Consider the following 22,627-nt stretch of genomic DNA (forward strand, 5'->3'; position numbering starts at 1 on the left):
ATAATTCACATATATATTTAGTTTGATTGCTTAAAGAACTATAAGAGTTGAACAATTCCGACTGCATTTTCTTAATTTATATATGTGCTATTTTCTTACTAAAATACTGTCCGGCAGCGCGCGACCTGTTACAGAGAGTGTTGGCAACGCTGCGCGTCTGACATTTATGTGTGAGAGAGCAAGTGCGAGAGTGCGAGAGCACGAGAACTGAGCGAATATTCACGACTCATGCATTTCTAGAAAAGTCCGACAGCGGCATTTTTGCATTTTCATAAGCTCACAACTTTGTGCGGTAAACGGCGTGTTTTTAACAACATTAAATATTTTAAACTGTTAAAAAGCTCTTAATTGGAAAAAAGAAGATAATTGAAGAAAAAATGGATAAGGTGCGTATTACAATATTTAAGAAACAAGCAAAACGATTATCATATATGAACGTTTGCTCTGCGGTCAACTGCAGGTGAACGAACTGAAGGAAAAGGGCAACACAGCGCTAAATGCTGAGAAATTTGATGAGGCTATTGCTGCCTATACAGAAGCCATTGCGCTGGACGCCAACAATCATGTGCTTTACAGTAATCGTTCTGCGGCCTTCGCAAAGGCCGGAAAATTTAAAGAAGCTCTCGAGGATGCTGAGAAGACGATCTCTTTGAATCCCACTTGGCCCAAGGGTTATTCACGCAAGGGTGTTGCGGCCGCCGGTCTCCGAGACTATATGAAGGCTCTAGAAGCCTACAACGAGGGTAAGTTGTGTTACATATGCTGATTTACTTTGACCTCTCCCCAACATAACCTCACTTGTTTCTTTATGTTCCTCAAAGGTCTGAAGTATGATCCGCAAAATGCGATTCTTTTGCAAGGTTGCCAGGAGATTACGGCAGCTGTGCTTAATATGATGCAGTCTCGCGGTGATATTCCCATGGACGTTGATCCTCAGTCGGGCAGCTCGCCTTTTGAGAGGAAATCGCAACCGTCCAAGCCGGCGGAGCCCCCAAAGCCGGCTGAGCCGCGTGTGGAGGACATGACCGAGGAAGAGCGTAAAAAGTACTTTGCCAAGAAGGAAAAGGAGCTAGGCAATGCTGCTTATAAGAAGAAAGATTTTGAAACTGCCCTCAAACACTATCATGCCGCCATCGAGCACGATCCGACTGACATCACGTTCCATAACAATATTGCGGCTGTGTACTTTGAGCGAAAGCAGTATGAAGAGTGCATCAAGCAGTGCGAGAAGGGCATCGAGGTGGGACGTGAAAATCGTGCTGACTTTAAGCTAATTGCGAAATCCTTGGCTCGTATCGGCAACACCTATCGCAAAATGGAGAACTATAAGCAAGCCAAATTCTATTATGAGAAGGCTATGTCTGAGCATCGTACTCCGGAGATAAAGACATCGCTCAGCGAAGTTGAAGCCAAAATTAAGGAAGAAGAGCGACGTGCATACATTGATCCAGTCAAGGCCGAAGAAGAGAAGGAAAAAGGCAACGAGTACTTCAAGAAAGGTGACTACAGCACTGCTGTTAAACATTATTCGGAGGCCATCAAACGTAATCCGGATGATCCCAAATTGTATAGCAATCGAGCAGCATGTTATACAAAATTGGCTGCATTTGATTTGGGTTTGAAGGATTGTGATACTTGCATTAAGCTCGATGAGAAATTCATCAAGGGTTATATTCGAAAGGGAAAGATTCTGCAAGTAAGTGTACTTTAAATACATAGCTTAGGCATTATCTATAATTATACTACTGGATGTTTCTTGTAACAGGGCATGCAACAGACCTCTAAGGCTTCAGCCGCGTATCAAAAAGCATTGGAATTAGATCCGAACAATGCTGAGGCAATCGATGGCTATCGTCAATGTTCAATGAATTTCCAACGTAATCCACAAGAGGTGCTCAAGAATGCCATGTCTGATCCGGAAATACAACAAATTCTCAAGGATCCGGCCATGCGCATGATACTCGAACAGATGCAGAACGATCCAAATGCTGTTAAAGAGTAAGTTTTCAACTTGATAAAATGAAATGTTATTAAACCCTCTCCTCTTGCAGACATTTACAAAATCCGGCTATAGCTGACAAGATAATGAAACTACTGGAATCAGGCATTATACAAATCCATTAGATTACAGAAATGAGAGAAAAAGAAAGCAACACAGAAAAGCGTTCAGGATATACATTAATCTAAACAATATGCATTACAAGTAAAACTAATGTCCTGCCACAAAAAAACATGTTGAACCTTAAAATATAATGTAAGAAATTACCTTAAATATCACCGCTAACGCTGACATGACTATAAACTAAACTAAAGCAGACAAAAGAAAAAACTGTTTGAAAAAAGCACTTAAATGCAAGAGAAAATTCACTTTTGTTTTATAATATATAAATACATTTAACGCATATGTACATCTGTTTAGTTGATTTACGCAGATGCTGCTCTGGTTCTTTTTTCATACTACATAAAAATGCTGTAGCTTAGGCATATAAATAAATAAGTTTCTGAATGTAAAATAAAATACAAGTCAAGGAATGGAAATTGTATGTTAGAATATCTCGCATGCCCTGAAGCTTCCTAACTACCTAAAAGTTTATGCATTTCCACGTGCAGCACCTCCATTTATAATACATACATATATACAGACGACAAGCAAACGGAACGTTCCAAAATTAAATAATAATTTTTTCAAACTGAAAACTATTACTTTTCATTTGTATAAACTGGACAACTATATTTTATACAATATTCTATTTATACGGATATAATGTTTTCATATTAGAGGTAAAGAAATTATTTAAATAGGGTTGAAATCAGACAACAGTCAGTGGTCGTACAATGCGACCGTTACAAATTTAAAAAAATATACCCACAAAATATACTAAATAGGAAATGCGGTCAGCAATCCGCATTGCTCGCGGTATTATTTAGTGCGTTTCACAAAAAGGTGTTGAAAAACGGTATGGCCGAAACATGCTAGTGCCAAGCAGTGTTGAGGACGATTTCATCCACAAAAAAAGAAATGGTGTGCTTGCTGATTGTGATTTCAATATAATAAATAATAAGAAAATACAAGTAATACAACAATACAAATTAAAACGAATTAATTACAACGATTAAGAAGAAAAGTGAAGTCGTTTTTTAACTACCGATTCCTGCACGCTGTTAATTGTTTTAACTATAGTTTATATGTATATATTGTGTGCATGTGTGAATTCGATTGTGAGCGTGTGTAGTAGTGTGTTCGCCTGCGAGTTTCTCAGTTGATTTGCGAAATTGAGAATATAAAGATGGTGCTCGCTATATTGTAAGCGTGAAATAAGTAATATATATAAATACACAAAATAATAAAATACACTCTTTTGGGCAACAAGAAATCTCCAATTAATTGTGGGCAACAACGCAAATTCAAAAGTGAGTATAGACGAAAAACAACATATAAAGGGCTGATGCCTAACGTATTCGCTTTTCAAATGCGTTTCGGGGGCGCTTGGCAACAAGCAAAAGCCGCTACACGCACACACACATCCATACGCAAGCATGTAATACTTGTCCGTGTGTGTGTAAAAGTGTAAATATATGCATGTGTGCGTGTGTGTTGGTTTTAAGCAAACTAAAATATGATTTCGCCCTACCCCAATTTTGAATGTGTTTTCGCTTTTATTTTATTATTTTTTAGTGCATCCCTCGCCGCTGCATTATTCAACGATGAGGCCACAGGCGCCGGCGTCTGTGGCAAGAGATTCAAAAAAGGATGAGCTGCGCTCGGCTCCCTGGTATTGGGGCAGCATATCGCGCGAGCAGGCAAAAAACAAATTATTTGGCCAACCGGATGGAAGTTTTCTAGTGCGCGATGCGCAAGCAAAGGTAGCTTATTACAACAAATTGTATTTTTTTAATAAAATATTTATATAAATATAATTAATGGAATTGCAGAAAGGCGAATATACGCTGACTTTGATGAAGGATGGCAACGAGAAACTTATTAAAATTTGCCAAATCAACGACAATTATGGTTTTGTTGAGAAATTTCAATTCAGCTCTGTGGTTGAAATGATCAATCATTATATGACCAATTCACTGAAAATGTACAACAAAACGTTGGATATAACGCTCAGTAATCCAATCGTTTGTCCCTTCTACGAGGATGCACAGCCTCAAGGCGATTTACGCTTATTATGCGATGCATTTGTACGCTGCTCTCAATTGCTGTTGCAACAGGAGCAGGCGCTCGATCAAAAGAAGAAATCATTTAATGCCATACGCGAAGAGTTAGCCGAGAAGAAGCTGCATCAGAGCGTTTTTGGCAATGCGGAAAATATGTTTCGCAGTCAAATCGCATCGATAGAATCGTTTATGAATAAACCACCTGTAAATGCGACGGGCATTGGAACAGGCGCCGGCGGAGCAGTCGGCGCGCAATGTTCGCGGCAAGAGGTGGAACAGCATATGCGTGAAAATTTGCAAAGGATGAACGAACACCTTAAGGTGATGCATGCAAGAATGGAACGTCTCAATCAGGAAATTAAGATGCGCAAAGAGGAGGAACAGTTGCTTGAACGTCAAATAAATGCCAGCAAACCGGAGCTACAGGAATTGCAATTATGCAAGGACAAACACATTGAGTAAGTGCATATAGCTGACGTCATATACGTTCATATATAAATATATATATAACATAATAATACCAACATCAGACAAATATTCATATACATATATCTATATCATACTACTGCGTCAGCGAAATAGACAAAAAAAAAAAAAAAAACAAGAAATAACTGCAGCTGAACGAGCCAAGCGGTTTAGTCAGTCGCTCAGCCACTCGTTCATTACATGCTCAACAGCTATATATATATATATATATATATATATATATATATATATATATATATATATTTCTATATTATATTTGTCCAATGCATTTTATGCCAGACAAGGAATTTTAATGCCTCTGGGTTCTGGCTCATTTTTCACGCGGCTCGCTTGTTGTTGGCCATTTTACTGCCTTCTTCTTCTTCAGCTGTTCTGTTTGGAGCTGCATTTGACTTTGAGTTTTGCCGTTTCCTTTGCCTTTGCCTTTACGTTGCCTTGCCCTGCCTTGCCCTGCCCTGCCGTTTTTGACCGATAATAATAGAAAATTTAACTCGGCGCTCGTCTGGTTTCGGCTTGCAAATTCGCCACGCTGACTGGGCTACGTGCTACCCGTATGCAATATATAATACGCTATATAGTATACATCGAGCATTTGTTATCGCCCCCAAGCACTCCGTCCTGTTGGCCTGCCCCCTGCAAGAAATGCTCGTCCATAAAGCCAATGACAATGCTCGATAAGCTGCTTGCCCAAGCAATTGAGGCAGGTAACAAGACAATGAATGCATTGTCTAAATACGATATATATGATAAACGATAGACACTCGGTATTCAAAATAGAAGTGTACGATGGTAGAACTCTGATTTATGTTTATCCTAAGATAAGGATTTACTCTTTGAAACAAAGAATTCCTTTATCGTTAACAGTTTTGAGTATATCAGAAAAAAACACTATTCTCTAATAGACTGCGTTGTATAAATTCGTTATATGACAAATTGTATTCTAGAGACGGATTCGATACATGAATATGTGAAAGTGAAAGCTTCATTGAATAACTTTTGGACAGTCTTCCCTGTTTTAGCTCTACACTAAAAAACAACAATTGTATTGTATATATATATATATATATATATATATATATATATATATATATATATATATATATATATACATATCATACTATCATATATTACCATGTTTGATACCATTTTATCAAAGCATTTATTATATAGAATGATAGAAAATAGTTTTGGAATATGTTTGCTGTACTTCAATATCCCGAAACAGATATTAAAATAGAAAATATTTTCTATTTTTATCGTAAACATTCTTGATAGAATGATTTAAGCATTTAACGCATAGTTTGTATATCTATATGAACAGGTAAATATTGGGACAATTATATAAATGTATATATAGTGCTCGTATTTGGCAGACTTTCTGGAGTTTAGCATATAGCTATATCTATATGCATGTATATATAAATATATATTATGTTTTATATATATATACAAATCATATCAAATAATTCTGCAAATCTTTCCGTTGAAAGTATTACAATACTTCTATGAAAAAATGTTTATGTTATACGCCAAGTAATTTAATTCTCATTAGAGAGACTGTGAGTCTATCTATATGTATATACATATAGTCTATAGTAAGCTATATCAATCACATCTGAAAGTCTGCCGTAAAGCTCAGCTCTAGCTTAATCATAAGCTTTACGTTAAACTTATGTCATTCGTTGTGCTAATCAAACTTCGGATTCGTCATCGATGACAGTAATGATAATGCTTATTATGACGTTGATGATAATGATGATAACGGTAATTATTGAAACCTTGAACCATATTAGAACTTTGACTCAACTCCACATATATATATATATATTTTAGCAACAGTTTGTCTACGCTTTTATCAACGCGTAGATTAAATCTTTTTTTTTTTTATTTTATTATATTTTTTCTTTTTTGTAGAACCAAAAATACCCACTAAGCTTACGTTTTATCAGTCTTACGACACATCTGTTCCTTATCTGCTTCGGAATTATACATTTACTGCTAAATGAAAAGAAAATCTTGCCGGGGGGTTTATAGATATATACAAGCATATATACAAATACAATCAGAAGAGTCAGCTTAGTCAACTGATCCCTAGATATTAATAGATTTCCTATATTTTTATATGAAAGTCGTATTTATGTACATATTCCCAATCAGAAAAGAGAAACGACGTTAGCTAGCATTTAGACTATTTGATTGGCAAATTCCAACTAGGTATAGCTTATAGAAACTTTGTCTTAGGGATTAGTTACGTTCATGCTTTAAATTAAATCCATTAAATTGTATTATATTCTACGAGAACATTTGGAACACTGCACATATCGAATAGATGAGACAGGAGCAATCGTTCAATAATAATATATCCTAATTTACACAAACTTCTAGATGTTGGCAATACGAAATATCTATTCACATATCACACAAAAAGAATCCTAAAATTTCGTCATGTCTTTTATGCCTCATTATAAAAGGTCGTAAATCTTTTATTATGTCAATGTGTTTCCATAAATATTTATATATAGATTTATCTTTATATTGTACTTATTTCCGAAGATAATAGATTTTATTTCTCTGTTCATACTTTATCTTTTATGTGAACTGAACAATTTTTTCCCGTACTACCTATGCATCTGTGTCTTATCTTCTATAGACGAGTCTTACAAGCTTTTCTTGAATGTGTTTTTGTAGTCCAGTAACTAGGGTTCATATATCGTACTACTTATCTGAAGGAACAAAGCGCTTAGCAACTAAATATATGATTTCTCACTCTCTCTCTCTGAAGGCTTTTGTCAGTGCTAATTGTTGCGGAAAGGCGGCTATGGCTCGTCTATAATTCGACTCTGTGTGTATATGTATATGTATGTGTATATGCCCCTCTAGTTGTCTGTCTCTATTGGCTTGTTGCGCATTGTAGCAGATAAGGCACTATAACGTTATCTTCCGCTGACCAGCATTTTTTGTTTGCCAAATACTTAAAAATGTTGTTGTTCTCTTTCGCTTTTTCCCCTAGCTTATATATGTACACACATATATATATATATATATGTACATATATAATATTTGTATATTCGCAAACCTTTACTTTGTTGAATGTCTCTATTTTGATTTAGATTAGAGAGAAGCGAAATCTCTGAACTGGCATACATGCGAGTAAGCATGTAGTTTGCCTTGTTCTCTATATTCTATGATATACCGAAAGTATTATTCTACGAGGGCCACTCTCTCTCTCTCTCTCTCTCTTTCTGTCTCTCTCTGGAATTCGAAATTCTTCATTTCATTCGCGTCACAATTCCCTGTACAGAGGCGTAGGTCATTCGCTGAGATGACAAACAACAATTCGCTATCATCACAGCGGGCACTAAGACCAGATAAGAGACATTTGGGAAGGTCGTCGAAAAGTTTGGGTGATCCTTTTAAAATAAAATAGTTCTGACATGTTTGTTCACTTTTAGCAAATCTTATTTATAAAGTATTCTAATTTTGTGAACAAACTTTTATTTTTAGTTTGTTGTTCTTTAAGCAACCAAGCAACAAAATATGAAAAGCATATTCACTACGATATTATTAGTGAAGCATACTAGGCACCAAAATATGAAAACCACAAGCAAAGACATAATAGCTGTTGCTATAGAAGAATTATCAGAAATTAGCCATATTTCCGCTAGAACAGTTAATAATCTTACCTATACTATGTATATATATTTATTTGTAGAAAATATGATGAGAGTACGAGTGTTTCATAATCAAAAATCGTATACAAATTTACTGCAAAACCGGATATGAAATTGAAGATAACAGTAAAAATAGGAAAATATATATGAATATATAATTCTATGATATGATTATACTAACTGTATGTAATCTAGAGTATGCCGAAGTTGCATTTTCATATTAATATTAAAGGGAAATAAAAATATAAATCTATTAGCTATCAATTAGCTAAATAATCCCATTCGAGTTTCGCGACCCTTAGTTGAGAGAATGTTTAGACCGACAGTTCCTCGCAGTGCTTAAATTTCCTGCATAAACTATCATTAACTAGAGGAGGCTGCTTATTTATTTGAATTTCGCTAATGAGCTATGTTATTAGATCTATATTTATTGTTGCATAAGATTGCAATGCTCACGGTTTCACAATCGGCTAGCTGATTAGTCAGGTGATTGACTTCCCATAGTCAGAAAGTGGTATATGTGCAAATTTTTATTTAAAATCGTCTTTTTTTTACATTTCCATTAAAAAGTCCTTTTAATATATATTTTCTTAGTTAATTAAAACGGGAATCTAAAAGTATGAGAAATGTACCGGATTTACATCTTAGTTAAGAATCTGGGGAATCTCGGGATATTTACATGAAATTTGAAGAAATGGGATATTTACTGTACTGTACTAATACAAATACCTATTTGTAACTAGCTTAGAGGTAATACCTATTATTGATATTGTTTATATAGGCTCTGCATATGCTCAAGGTATTTCATAATAAGACTAAATCTAAACGACGCATTCACTTTGTATTGCTAATCATTAAGTCGATCGCGCACAACTTTCGCCAGTTATAGGTTTATGTATCTATAATATGTATGAACATGTACACGATAAGGCCAATGTCCATTAGGCAATGTGAGCTGGCTTTGTCTTATTGTTTAATACAATTTATGTATGTATTATGGGCAGAGACTGACTGATGACATCATACGAGCACTTTCTGATAAGAATCAATATAATATATATCTTTTATATTTGTGTGTACATAACTCAAATATAATACCGCTTCTTCTGGCAAATTGATTTATACTGAAGTAGACAGTTGGTCTCGTTGGTTAATTCGTTGCTAAAGATTATGTCGTTATTTCAATATTACAGGCGCCTGAAAGGTTTTGGTCTAACCGACGACGATTTGAATGTTATATTGGAGAAGGGCTTCGACGAGCTGCAGCAGAACTATGAGAAGGCCTCGAATCAGCCGCATCGCAACGAGTCACTGTGGCTGATCAAGGAAGCCAAGCGACAGGATGCCGAGGAGATGCTCAGTGGAGCGCCCACGGGCACATTCCTGATACGAGCCCGAGACGCGGGCCACTATGCCCTATCCATAGTCTGCAAATCGGTTATACATCACTGTATTATCTATGAGACGGAGAGCGGGCTGGGCTTTGCGGCGCCCTACAACATCTATCCCACGCTAAAGAAGCTGGTCGAGCACTATGCCACCAACTCGCTGGAGGAGCACAATGACAAGCTGACCACTGTGTTGCGCATACCCGTGCGATATTGGCTGCAGAACAAGCAGCAGTTGCTGGAGCAGCTGCAGGAGGAGCTGGAGCTCGAGCAGGAGCAGGAGCGCTTGGCCCAAGAGGCGGCTCTGATGCCGCCACCGCTGCCACCACAGGCGACGGCAAGCAGCGCACCAATACCCACAACCAGATCCAGGGAACATCGTGGCCATGATTCAATCGATGCCTCATTTAGTATTGAGACGGAAACACCGCCAGCTTCCATATCGCCATCAAATTTTAGTACATCGCAATAGGCAAACACGCACACAATCTCTCTCTCTCACACACACACGCACACCCACACATACATACATACGAGTACCCAATCTCCTTCACAGACATACACACCTACATGCCCACACTGTCCAGGCCAATGGCTAGGTAACTCTCATAGATATCCAGACCTGCAGCAACGCCCCTTTACCCCAAATATGTATATCTCTCTTAACTATATAATATTTAAAGAAAAAGTGTCGTTCACACTGTAAAGCGAAAAAACAAGTAATTTGGTGATTCATGTTGATGTTTAAATATCTCTGTATATATATATATACTATATGCTATATATACGTATGTATATGTATAAACTATGTACGTATTTTTGTCATTGTTTTTGCATTTTGCTTGATTACAAGTGATAAAAGAAAAAGAAGTTAAAAAGGTCAAGCCAATTGCTATGTGAGTTTTGTTGGTACGTAAGCCACAATATATATACATATATATATATATATATAACTTTAAATTAAGAAGCTATAATTATATACATATGTATATTTATCAATATATACATATATATATATATTGGTTTTTAGCTCGCACGCTGCGCGTTATCGAGTCATAAATGCCAATTTGAACAGTTAAAAAAATCAACTTTAAATACAAGTTCTTTGTAAATAAACAACATATATATACTGTATGTATGTATATATATATATATATGTAGCTTCACTTTGAAAATTGTTAGAATTGTTTTGAGCTGCATTTTGATAATACAGCCGGTAAAACGAAAACAATTCGACCACCAAATTATTTGTTGTTAAAAAGAGTCTTCAATGATTTTCAATTAGTTTTTAAGTACAATTTACGAAATACGTACGTTTATGCGCGATCAGTGATCAGCTGTAGTTCTATAATAATATTTGTTTGTTTCTATTTTTTTTTTACAATATTAAGTTTAGTGTTTCTAAATACCTTAAAAGCAACAGCAATTACACATACACACACACACACACACACACACACACACAGCAACAGCAACAGCAACAAAAGTGCAATTGGCGAAACGAAACAAAGCAAAAAAAAAAAAAGAGGAAAAAGCAAAAATGAAATTTTTTACATTTGTTAAAAATTTATGCTCTATAAAAAAAGAGAAAAAAAAAATCAACAAAAAAAAATATATATATATATTTATATATATATACATATATGGAATCTGCTGCAATATGCAATAAACAAAAGAAGCTTCAGTTCAGTTAAGTTGATAAATTAAACCAATTATATATGCCCACCTGCTAAGCGGTTTTTTATATGCTCTTCTACGAAAAGGCCTAACAAAAAACTAACATTTAATATTTGATAAGTTTTGTGCAATTTGTGTTTGTTGAAAGAGCAACAAGAAAATAATAATAATAACAATTATGGAACAATGTATAAAGAGTATGCAAAGGGCAAACAGAATTCGCTAAATATTTCCCTTTTTATGCACCAACACACAAACAACAACAACACTCAATGTTTTTTTTTTTTTATAATTTCTGTAATGTAAATGTAAATCTTAAAATAATATATATATATATAAATATTTAACTTGTAATATCTATAATTTCACGTGTTTATACTTTATATATATCAACTAATTAGTTATATATATAAACATATTTTTTTATTTTCTATTTGCTATGAGATTTCGTTGGATCTCGTACGTTTTGTAGTATTTTATAAGTTTTAAACATTTAGTGTGTAAAAGAGAAAAAAAAAAAATGCGAAGAAACCACAAAAGTTGCAGATTTTTTGAGTTTTGTTAATGAATTTTTTTCAGCCATACTTCAATGAATGAGAAACAAAACAAAACTAAATATATATATGACGATCGATATATGATAACAAATTACAAATTTGTTATATTTTTTATATGAAATATATATATATAAAATATATATATATAGTTAGATATGTGTGTATATGCTATATGTTGTAGTTCTTAAGCGCTAACCTGCCACAAATTGGTTCAAAAAACAAAAAATGTTTTTTTGTAGTAGATTTTAAAAAATTGAAAGAAAAACTGAGAAAAATTAAAAATATTTGTATCTATTTGTATTTTGTGTCTAAAAAGCAAACAACAAGAAAAACAATGTTCGTAAATAACAAAAAGTGAAAATAAAATGAAAAAAGTAAAAGAAAAACAATATATATATATATAGATGTATATGCATATATATGTACATATATATTATATTGATGATGATGTTGAAGAAAACAAAAAGAACAGTTGAATTTACTTTTGGTTGGGTGTCTGCTTTCAATGGAAGCGTTCGCCGCGAACGCTTTTCTGCTGAGCTGGTTGAAACGCGACCCAAAGTCAGGGAATACAGTGGAAATCACGCGGCTCGCTCCACCCAGCGAATGGCGAATGGCGGCGGTTTGGTTTGGCAGCAAACGGGCGCACGAGATCAGCTCATGATATGACGTGGTCCAACATCAAAAATATAATAATAATTATAAGTCTAAAGGAATGTCCGTGATAAAACCATTGGGACGGCGTCGATTTCACTGCCCGCTGGAACCTTGGACTTGCGTAAGTTTATTTGTATACAGAAAAGTAAAAAGGAATATGAGCTATTGTGCAATAAAGATGTAATTTATCGTTTGATTTAATTACAATTTGTATGGTTGCGCATTTCATTAGCTGAAAGCCGTAAATTTTGGCGAGTGTACGAAAATTTGTATTCAAACTAAGCGCCATTTAGTTTTTAGTATATTTACGTACTAAATTTTCCGGGTATGAGTGGACATTAAATGTACAAGTATCATATTTGGTTGCGAGGATATTTACACAAGAATTTCCTAGCTCATGTACCAAATAGTTTTAGGGTTTTATTTATAAATTCATAAGGCTATTATTTTCGATTCTTTATTCGCGCAGTTGATTAACTTTCAATTTATTTTAAGAAACAATTTAGCTCATGAACTTAACGACTTTTAGTTTTTAATGTAATAACATCAAGTGTCCTACAAGCTCTGGTAAATTCCCTTTAGTACCTCTTATTGTCCATTGTTTATGCTTTTATTTGTATGCCTATTTGTATCAACCAATTAACCACAAAATTCCTCAACTAGAATTGTCATAAATTCTACTAATCCCACTAAATTCGCGCTGATGAAAAGTCAACAGTAATTAAATTTCCCCAATAAAACTCTGATATGAAAATGTAGAGCATAAAAATTTAATTCGAATAGCTTTATGATTTATGCGATGTATGCATGTATACTAGTACACTAGCACTCATATATACACTTAATTTATTTTTACGCACATGTACATACATACATATATTCATTTATGTATATAAGTATGTATTTATATAAAACGTACATGTGCATATCTATAATTTTATACGCAGTAGTTGAGCTTTGAAAGTCTGATTGACACGGAAACTAGTACCTTCAAGTAGGAAAAAGTAATATAAGCGCGTGTTAAATAAATTATTTTTATAAATATCTTATGACTAACAAAGAATTACAATGTCCAACATGTAAAATAAAATATCGCGCTTAAAAGTATGCCACGAGTTAAATCCCGCTCAATAGCCAGGGCTGCACAGTCAAAGCAAGCAAACAGCAAAAACATGTACCGCATGCCAAATGTTTGCAGCAAACATAGAGTACACACATACACGCATGTACATACATATGTACATATGCTTGTGGTTATTTATGAGCTTATACATATGCATGTGCTCATTGTTAAGCAAATAGTTGATATCACTTTGTTTGAATAAAATTTTATGCGCAATACACGAGGCGTTGGTTTGTGTTCTTTAAATCCCAAGCGCCTCGCCGCCAACAACAAAATGCGTGCTGCGGCGAATGCTGAGGGGGCGAATTGCGCTAACTGCGCAGTTGTTTAAAAATCTATTTTTTGCCGGGCTGCTGGTTGCTTAAACATGTGTGTGTGTGTGTGTGTGTTTGTGTGTGTGTATATATATGTATGTTTGTGTGCGCCTAAGTCTGCTGGCATAGACAGAATGTGGGTTATGAGCCCCTGCCACGCGCATAGTTTGAGAGGGGCAGCTAAACTTGTTGTTCGTGCTTCTTGTTATTGTTTTTGTTTACAGTTTAAATAATAGGCGGCGCCTTCGCCAACATGTGCCGGCCGGCATTTGGTATTTCCAGCAGCAGTTCAACAAACCCCAAATAATAAATTAACAAACAATATCTCAAGGTAAATCGCAAAAATTCGCAACAAACATTTCTTATCATTGACGGAGTTGATAATTGAAAATCCTTTCAAGGTTCAACAACTGATAAAATAGTCAAAGTCAATCGTTTAATTTTACATTATTATTTAATGTTTATTGCATTTGATTCTTAGCAACTAGAACTATAAATATTTAGTCAATGTGACTTACAAAATAACAAACAACTTATGTATGCATATCTAAACAAACAGTTGAGTGGGAATTAAATATCAGTATTAATTTGTTGGTAAAGGTAGGGTCTAAGGGTAGTTAACTAATAATGAGTTTTGGCAGTTGTTACTTGGAATAGGGTTAGTAGACTCCATTTACAATTCCAGTTGGAACTGTTCTTGTTCCTCAATTTTCAGCGATTGAGTTTTCTTGACCAAGTCGGATGGTATAGGTACACACTTGCGGAAGGGAGTGCGAGGTGTGCCGCGCATCAGGCAGCTGGGGATGTTGCTGGGCGGAGTTTGACTCAGAGGAGAGCTACGCAGATTCTTCATGAAAGCACGTTCATAGATAAGTTTAGTGCCTGCAAGGAAAAACGACCAAAGTGAACTATGATTAGACGACATTCAAAAGAGACTTGCATCAGACTCGTCCCGTACAGGTGATAAGACTCATTAAATTCTAATGAGTCACGGACGTGTGCTGACTGATCAGAGCGAGGGTGATACTCTCTTATCACAATTCTTCAGCTGATTCACAGAAACCGAAATACTTCATCAACTTACCGCCAGGTGTAGTGGAGTACAGGGTGCCACCGGGCGTAGATGAGTAGACCTCGGGCATCTGGATGGGATCTGATATGATGACCTTCTTGGTCTTTGTCATGGCCATAGGCTCCGCATGAGAAATTGCTTGACGAGCAGTAGGTGATGCGGACATCTTTATGTTGTTGTTTTTCAAACGCTTAGTTTGTAAGAATAACGGCTGTAAATCGTAATCGAACGACTTTTGTTTGCTTACACGAAATTGCGTTTCAGCTTTCTAGCTGTTGCTATCCCTTTCTCCAACGTTCTTACTTCGCTTTGCGAGTCCAATTGACAGCAGACTTCAATGTGGGCCGCTATTTACACTGTGCGCTCTTCGCTCGCCTTTCAATCGTACCGCACGTAAACAAAGCAAAGGAACCGCGGCAAACACACGTTCCATTAAACGTCATTGCGCGAGCGCTCACCGCTCTCTCTTGCTGCTCTTTCTACTCTCGTACGCTTACGCTCTCTCATTGTGGCTGCCTCGCTCTGCTTGCTCTTTCTGTATAGCTGTGTTCTAGTTGCTCAAGCGTGCTAGCGCGTGTTGAATGAATTTAGTTAGAAATACATATTTTGTTGTTTTTGCTTGTTTTGTACAACAGAAGTGCTTAATTTTGTGGTCTGTTTTTCAAAGGACGTTTGAAAACATATCTTGATTAGGTGCTTAGGCTTCTCGCGAATAGTCTTTATCTATGAGAAACTTTGTTTACACATTCTTTGCTGTTTACTGTTATGTTAGCCATTAGCCGTTGTTGTTGGCCTTTTGTTTACAATTTCTTGCATAATAATTTAAATGCTGCTCTTGTATTGGGTTTTAATTAGGCTGTTTAGCAAATTGAATGAGGTTGGCTTAATTGTTTTACAGACAAACAAATTGCGAAAGCTGAAGCTATTAATTATTTGTAGGTGATTATCATAGCCATTAAAATCCTTTATGAAGTTGAAATATGACGAGAAATTTAAGAATATCCTATATACATAAATGCATTCCTATATATGTATGTACATATGTACATATATGTATGTATGCTTGCACTTATGTCCTCATATTGGAACAACTTTTTTAATATCTTAACTAATATTTTATAGTTTATATAGCTCTTCGAAAATTCGCGAAGGTAGATATGCTAATACTATACATATACAAATCTACATACATATATAATTAGGTGCAAAATATTTTATAGATCCTATAATTGAATTAACGAAATGGTTAAACAACTTTATTAGAAGATAATATGTATACATATATATGTATATATATATATGTATTACATACATATATATATATATACATATGTATGTATATACATATGTACATAAGTTGCCATGATATATATTTATGTACATATCTCCTTATATACAACATATTGAAATTGATCTGTTCGACATATATACTACATATATATTGATGCAATTGCAGATCTGTATTTCTAGCCTCGCCAGGTTTTATTACATTTTAGATATTCTGAAGAAATTACTTTAACATGTTATCTAGCATGTAAATTTAGATTTTTAATAGATATCAGATAAGACTTGTGGCATGTAGCACGCACCACTCGCCTGTCTACATCCGTCGACTCACGCCATCTGCAGGCGGAAATGTGCATATGCAACTGATCTATTTATTTTGAATTCTCATATATGTATGTATTTCAGAATTTTATATTTCATTACTAAAAACTACTATATAAACTGAATTGATTTCAGTCAGATACATATATGATCAGATATATACTCTGGAAGATCGAAAGATTATATATAGATCGTCATTTGACATTTCCTCCAAACATGTTGTCATCGTCTGTTTTTATGCATTTTGGTCACATGTGACTGGATCCGAGAAACTGGCTAAAAACTGCGCAGTAGTTTCTCTACATCTTATGCCGGCCGGTAATATCGAAAGAAAGTTCAATAAACCCCCCAATAAAATGTGATATATATACATATATTCAATATATATGCAGAAAGAGTTGAATACATGTACATACATATGTATATGCACAAAGCGCTGGTATATTAACATCAAGGTGAAATAAGAAGTACTCAAGTGGCTTATAGATAACTTGATTAGTCAACTTATGAGCCAAGTGCCCCAAGGTTTCACCAACTGATAAAAGAAATATAAATAATTCATTGATTTCAATAATTTAAAATGTTTATTCTTTATATTGCTTAGTGACTAAAGCTATTAGATATATTACATAAACAAATTCAATCAATATGACTGAGAATTAAACGAAGAACTTAGATATAAGTGATGAGAGCTAACACTATAGCAGATCATGGATCTAGTGAGGTAATACGAGCTAGGTGAATGTGGCTAACGGATAGAAACATGAAATTTGGCAGTTGCTGCTTGGAATCAGGTGGAGACAATTTACAGGTCCAGCTGGAACTGTTCTTGATCCTCAATTTTCAACGATTGAGTTTTCTTGACCAGGTCTGTGGGCACGGGCACACACTTGCGGAAGGGAGTGCGAGGAGTGCCGCGCATCAGGCAGCTGGGGATGTTGCTGGGCGGAGTTTGACTTAGAGGAGAGCCACGCAGATTCTTCATGAAAGCACGTTCATAGATCAGCTTAGTGCCTGCAATAAACAAAGTAAAAAGTGAGCCATTATGCGACATTCAAACGAGACTTGCATCAGACAGGCGATAAGACAGCAGCACGAGCTCACAGAAGTTCTCATGAGTCACGGACATGTGCGAGTGATCGGACCGAGGGTGATACTCTCTTATCACAATTCTTCAGGTGATTCACAGAAACCGAAATATTTCATCAACTTACCGCCAGGTGTAGTGGAGTACAGGGTGCCACCGGGCGTAGATGAGTAGACCTCGGGCATCTGGATGGGATCTGATATGATGACCTTCTTGGTCTTTGTCATGGCCATGGGCAGCGCATGAGATATGGCTTGACGAGCAGTAGGTGATGCAGACATTTTTTTTATTGGTTAAAAACTTTCCGTTATTCTATAACAGTTGCACTTGTTAATCGTAATCGAACGACTTTTGTTTGTTTACACGAAATTGCGTTGTAGCTTTACAGCTGTTCCTTTGTCTTTCACTCTATGCGCTACGTACTACGTGTTGGGTTCGCTTTGCGAGTCCAATTGACACCAAACGGCAATGGGCGCTGTATTTATACTGCTGGCGCTTCCTCTTTCCACTCAGTTAGCGCGCAAACAAAACAAACGCACACACTCGCTCCCACTTACACACATACACAGTGCACGTTGTGCGCTCTCTCTTTGCTTCTGCTCTCTTCTCGCACTCTCACTACGGGATAGCCAGCCGTCTGCTGATATTTGCTTCTGCTTCTGCTTCTGCTTTTGTTTTTTGCCCGTTTTGTTTTCTACAAAATTTCTGCGTAGTACAAGTCCCATGTGGTTGTTGTTATTCTTTTGCATATACCGTTCAGTTGTTATTGTTTTTTTTTTTTATATACATACATACATATCTTGCCAATTCATACCAGACCTTTCGATTCGGTTAAGCAGCCTTGATCGAACGGAGGTGTGCTGACCGGTTCTAATCTGCTTACATTACTGTTTGTTTATGTGTATTTATTGGTCAAGAGTTATGTACATATGTATGTATGTATGTAGAAATGTGGAGACAAAACGCATAAATAAGAAAAAACTCGTCTTTAAACTACATAGTCAATATCGATAGTGGCGCCATGACTCACGTTAAAAGAGAGCATGAAAATGCATACGTAACTGCTTTGCATAAAGACACGTTGCCGGTATAATTGGCTGACGTATTAAAGGTAATATAACAATTAAATTCGGAGGCACGAGCCGGCGAAAAACAATATTAACAATAACAACAACAACAACGATAAAAGCTTGCGGGGGCGCCATTGACGACATTTTTAGACGCAAGCAATGCCAATGAATTCGACGTAGTTTGCCATTTTGGCCATTAGCCATAGGTAGGGAGAGATCATGTAATGGCGCCACGTGTAGGACCTCGGCTATTAATGTGGGCCACATTCGCCACCCACGATCATTCACAAGGTTAATGCTTAATCCACGTGCTTTTATTTATGTTCTCATCGGACATATCTGTGGCAGAGCACGCACTCACTTTCCTAGCTGACCTCGTTCTAAACATAGATGGGGAAAATTTTGAAAATCCATTTTTTTTGGCCCCCTGTTTTCTGCACCTATGAAATTAACCTCATTCGTTGCTCTTTACGGGACAGTTCTATCCAACCGTACATATCTGTGCCTGAAAGTTGACCCCGAAAACTTCGGACGATAAACGCATTACATAGAATGAGAACGACAAAACTTGCCGTGTCATCCCGCACGTAGACCCCAGCATAACTGACAAAAAACAGCCTTACGTGCGGGTGTGGGCCTACGACAGATTATCGTGCCCTCTCCTTCTCTCCAATGTAAGAATATCACGTACTCTCCTTTTTACTTATTGCGAGCATAATTCGTTCTCTCGTTCGTCTTATCAACCCTTGTGGCTCAACGAGTTTGTCGAGTTTCTCAGTTTGTTTGTACCTGCGCAGTAGCTAAGGAAAATTGCGTCGTGCGTCGCACCTACAGGTAGGATGCGTTTAGGCTAACCCCTCGTAGCCACGCCATAGACATACGAAATGTGTTTATTTTGTTGTCGCCAAAATTCGGCATGGCTGATGAAATTGCACGATGTCATTTCAGCAGCTCTCTTAAGTACAATCAAGACATACACACGAGTATACATATATATTTATACGTATGTATATATTTATACATACATATGTTTGTGCACATGTGTTCAGAATTAGCATCTTAATTTAGCTATTTCTATTCAATGATAGTTTCTCATGAATGAAGCGCGAGCTCGCTCTCGCCTTAGCCTAGGGTCGAGTGCGCTTCAGAGGCATCTCAGCAGCAACAAGTGTCGGGTATGATAGAATATTGTTTACCCTATAGCTAAGTAACTTTTGGCGTTTGTGAGTGGTAAAAAAGCTTTTTATAAGCTCAGAACATGTATATTAGGTTTTCTATACAGTATAATTTGTAGTAGTAGCTATGATATATACAACTTACATACGAGTTTTTATCTAGTTTATGATTTATAGCCTTATACACATTCTAAGTATTTTTAGTTTCTTTATTAATGATTTACCCAATACCCAATAATAATAATTATTATTTATTATATGTATGCACTTTCTCTAAACGTTATTTTTCTAGACATATTTTTCGTGTTAAGTTCTTATTTATTTCTGATTCCAGTTACTCTATCATTCAGACTGCACTTCAACTTATCAATTTAGATGAAATTTGACATTTATGTTTGTGTTGCTGGTCTGTTCATTCCAGTCACATTTGTCATGATGGTATTTTTTCAGCCGAAACTCTGATAAGGATTGTAAACAAAAAATATGAATATGAATCTATATTAGACTATTGTCAGATAATATTTATAAAGTAAATGACTTGTTAATATTTTTTAATTTATAATTTGCAATATGTGTCACGAAAAGAAATGTAGAATTTTGAAATTAGAGGAATTGAAAAAGTAAATTAAAAATATATGGATTAGCTCATAAATAAGGTTTCAACTATGCTTCAATTATAGGGTATACGAAAACTGATGTTTCTCTGCTCTCTACCAACGTCGATGACCCAGAAAAATATATACGCTTACATACATACATATGTATATACAAACATATATGCATATTCATACGATATACACACATATACAAGAAAAACATCTGCACATTTGCTTATATTTTGAACGTGTATTTAATTTTGAAAACAACAAACCGAATCAGTTGACTTTGTTGATGCGAAGTAAGAAAAACAAAGGCAGAAATAAAACCAAATTGGAAAAATATCGTAAACAAGAGTCCCGACAAAAAGACACATTTGAATAGGCCTATAAATCAGTTCTGGTTATCAGCGAAGCTTGCGAATTTCGGCGCCAAGTGAAACGATCTAATCGAGGCTTAACACCGCACTCAGACTGCATGGCACGTTTTTTTCTCTCCTTTTCAAATTGCGCCAATTTAATTGAAAACAATCTGCGCAATGACGAGCTCAAAATTTCAGATGCAGTTCAATAGCCAAAAGTTGAGATAATTCAAAACTGATGTACATATGTATATGTTTTTTCTAGAGAATTGTTATAAAATAATTTGAAGTGCATCGAAATGACAAGTTCAAACTTTGGGGTCGAGCAAAAGCCGCTTTTTAATGATCGTCTACAGTCAAAATTCAATATCGATTTTTTATAGTATATAAAGTATATATAGTCCATATTTAGACTTTTAAATGAACAAAAGAAGATATGTAAATAAGACTGTGATATAGTTTCCCGATTTGCCATATTTACTTTTTTTTTTGCGATACTTTTTAACACACTTCGTAAGTGCATATATGTAAGTGAATGTATGTATAAGCTTTATATTTGAATTTTAAAATTCTCTAAATTTCACACTATAGAAGAATCGGAATCTTAAATATTAATCTTTATATTAATTTGAAAAATATTCAAATTCAGCTAGATGTAAGGCACACAAACTTCGCACGTTGGCATCATACATACATACATACATACATACATACATTTGTACATATAAACGAACATAAGCAAATTAGATAAAACTATATTCTTTATTTTTCCATCGCAGTTTCATCTTTGCATAAATCAATAATGCATTCGAAAATTTGCAAAGACAAAAGCAAAAGTAAAATGCTAAAGAAACTATGGAAATTTACGCATCTCGATGTTGTAACCTTCGAAACGATCAATGAACTTTTACTCTTTCTCTTTTTTCTCGTATCCTCTCTTTTTCTTATACTTTTAAAGAATTTTTTTTCAGGCGAGTTTCATGAACTTATTGCATGAACTGTTTTATTGCCTTCCTAGAATCGATGACGATCTCTGACAAAAAAAAAATATATACATATATATATACATATATTAATAATAGTAATTCTTTTTATTCTTTATTGTTTAAGCTTGCTTTACGTTCTTTTCAATATTCGTTTAGAGCTACACTTAATGAAAGTTTAATGAAAAGAATTATTGTTCCTGTTTAAACTAAAATTATATAATGTACTGATGTATTATATGTTGAAAACTTTCACATTTGTTGGACTGGATATTCCAACATATTGTATGAAATGTATGTACAATGTATTTTCCTGCATCTGATGCGATGCTGTTATTCACACAAGCAATACGTCCTATTGCCTCATTCGCATTTCACTTACGTTTATTCAATATTTCTGACACTAGACCTATACCTTAATTAATCAGCTAGCAGATCTTACATTAAACACATTAGCATTTGTGTTTCAATTGTGCAACAAGTAATCGCCGCTCAGGCATCTTATCGCATATTGTTTGCGCGAGTGTAAACCAGGCAGCAGCACTTCACCACTTTACATAAGATGCTTAACTGAATGTTAACTGTGCCTAAATGATAAATGCATTATTTTTTATTACGTCGTAGTATTAAGAAATAT

General features: G+C 35.4%; 4 protein-coding genes and 1 long non-coding RNA gene across 5 annotated transcripts; 3 read left to right on the forward strand and 2 right to left on the reverse strand.

Annotated features, from left to right (window-relative positions):
- The first annotated feature begins 79 nt into the window (after positions 1 to 79).
- Positions 80 to 2,538, forward strand: Stip1 (Stress-induced phosphoprotein 1). Its single transcript, XM_018099107.3, has 5 exons — positions 80 to 386; positions 461 to 743; positions 822 to 1,696; positions 1,766 to 1,998; positions 2,052 to 2,538. The coding sequence occupies exons 1-5, from the start codon at positions 378 to 380 to the stop codon at positions 2,122 to 2,124; spliced, it is 1,473 nt and encodes a 490-aa protein (XP_017954596.1). The 5' UTR covers positions 80 to 377; the 3' UTR covers positions 2,125 to 2,538.
- Positions 2,539 to 2,948: 410 nt separating this feature from the next.
- On the forward strand, positions 2,949 to 11,279 carry Pi3K21B (phosphatidylinositol 3-kinase regulatory subunit alpha). Its single transcript, XM_030386366.2, has 4 exons — positions 2,949 to 3,411; positions 3,677 to 3,864; positions 3,934 to 4,622; positions 9,515 to 11,279. Coding segments are annotated over exons 1-4 (1,545 nt in total). The 5' UTR covers positions 2,949 to 3,410; the 3' UTR covers positions 10,182 to 11,279.
- Positions 11,280 to 14,472: 3,193 nt separating this feature from the next.
- On the reverse strand, positions 14,473 to 15,447 carry LOC115563431 (eukaryotic translation initiation factor 4E-binding protein). Its single transcript, XM_030386374.2, has 2 exons — positions 15,122 to 15,447; positions 14,473 to 14,919 (listed from the first exon to the last, which is right to left on the reverse strand). Exons 1-2 carry the CDS (start codon positions 15,273 to 15,275, stop codon positions 14,711 to 14,713), a joined length of 363 nt encoding a protein of 120 aa, XP_030242234.1. The 5' UTR covers positions 15,276 to 15,447; the 3' UTR covers positions 14,473 to 14,710.
- Positions 15,448 to 17,278: 1,831 nt separating this feature from the next.
- On the reverse strand, positions 17,279 to 18,246 carry LOC108658255 (eukaryotic translation initiation factor 4E binding protein thor). Its single transcript, XM_018110910.3, has 2 exons — positions 17,932 to 18,246; positions 17,279 to 17,731 (listed from the first exon to the last, which is right to left on the reverse strand). The coding sequence occupies exons 1-2, from the start codon at positions 18,083 to 18,085 to the stop codon at positions 17,523 to 17,525; spliced, it is 363 nt and encodes a 120-aa protein (XP_017966399.2). The 5' UTR covers positions 18,086 to 18,246; the 3' UTR covers positions 17,279 to 17,522.
- Positions 18,247 to 18,417: 171 nt separating this feature from the next.
- LOC149091608 (uncharacterized) lies at positions 18,418 to 22,059 on the forward strand. Its single transcript, XR_016196421.1, has 2 exons — positions 18,418 to 18,915; positions 21,979 to 22,059. It is a non-coding gene; the product is annotated as an uncharacterized LOC149091608 (long non-coding RNA).
- The last annotated feature ends 568 nt before the right edge of the window (positions 22,060 to 22,627 follow it).

This window comes from Drosophila navojoa, chromosome 3 (genome assembly GCF_054131105.1).
Source record: "Drosophila navojoa isolate 15081-1374.11 chromosome 3, UAZ_NAV_1.0, whole genome shotgun sequence".
NCBI classification, from domain to species: Eukaryota; Metazoa; Arthropoda; class Insecta; order Diptera; family Drosophilidae; genus Drosophila; species Drosophila navojoa.

Coding starts and splice junctions, on each gene's coding strand:
- Pi3K21B (XM_030386366.2), top strand. Junction 3,865..3,933: donor TGCGCGATGCGCAAGCAAAG/GTAGCTTATTAC, acceptor ATGGAATTGCAG/AAAGGCGAATATACGCTGAC. Junction 4,623..9,514: donor TGCAAGGACAAACACATTGA/GTAAGTGCATAT, acceptor TCAATATTACAG/GCGCCTGAAAGGTTTTGGTC.
- Stip1 (XM_018099107.3), top strand. Junction 744..821: donor TCTAGAAGCCTACAACGAGG/GTAAGTTGTGTT, acceptor TGTTCCTCAAAG/GTCTGAAGTATGATCCGCAA. Junction 1,697..1,765: donor GAAAGGGAAAGATTCTGCAA/GTAAGTGTACTT, acceptor TTCTTGTAACAG/GGCATGCAACAGACCTCTAA.
- LOC108658255 (XM_018110910.3), bottom strand. CDS start 18,085: ATGTCTGCATCACCTACTGCTCGTCAAGCCATATCTCATGCGCTGCCC. Junction 17,732..17,931: donor GTACTCCACTACACCTGGCG/GTAAGTTGATGA, acceptor TGTTTATTGCAG/GCACTAAGCTGATCTATGAA.
- LOC115563431 (XM_030386374.2), bottom strand. CDS start 15,275: ATGTCCGCATCACCTACTGCTCGTCAAGCAATTTCTCATGCGGAGCCT. Junction 14,920..15,121: donor GTACTCCACTACACCTGGCG/GTAAGTTGATGA, acceptor TTTTCCTTGCAG/GCACTAAACTTATCTATGAA.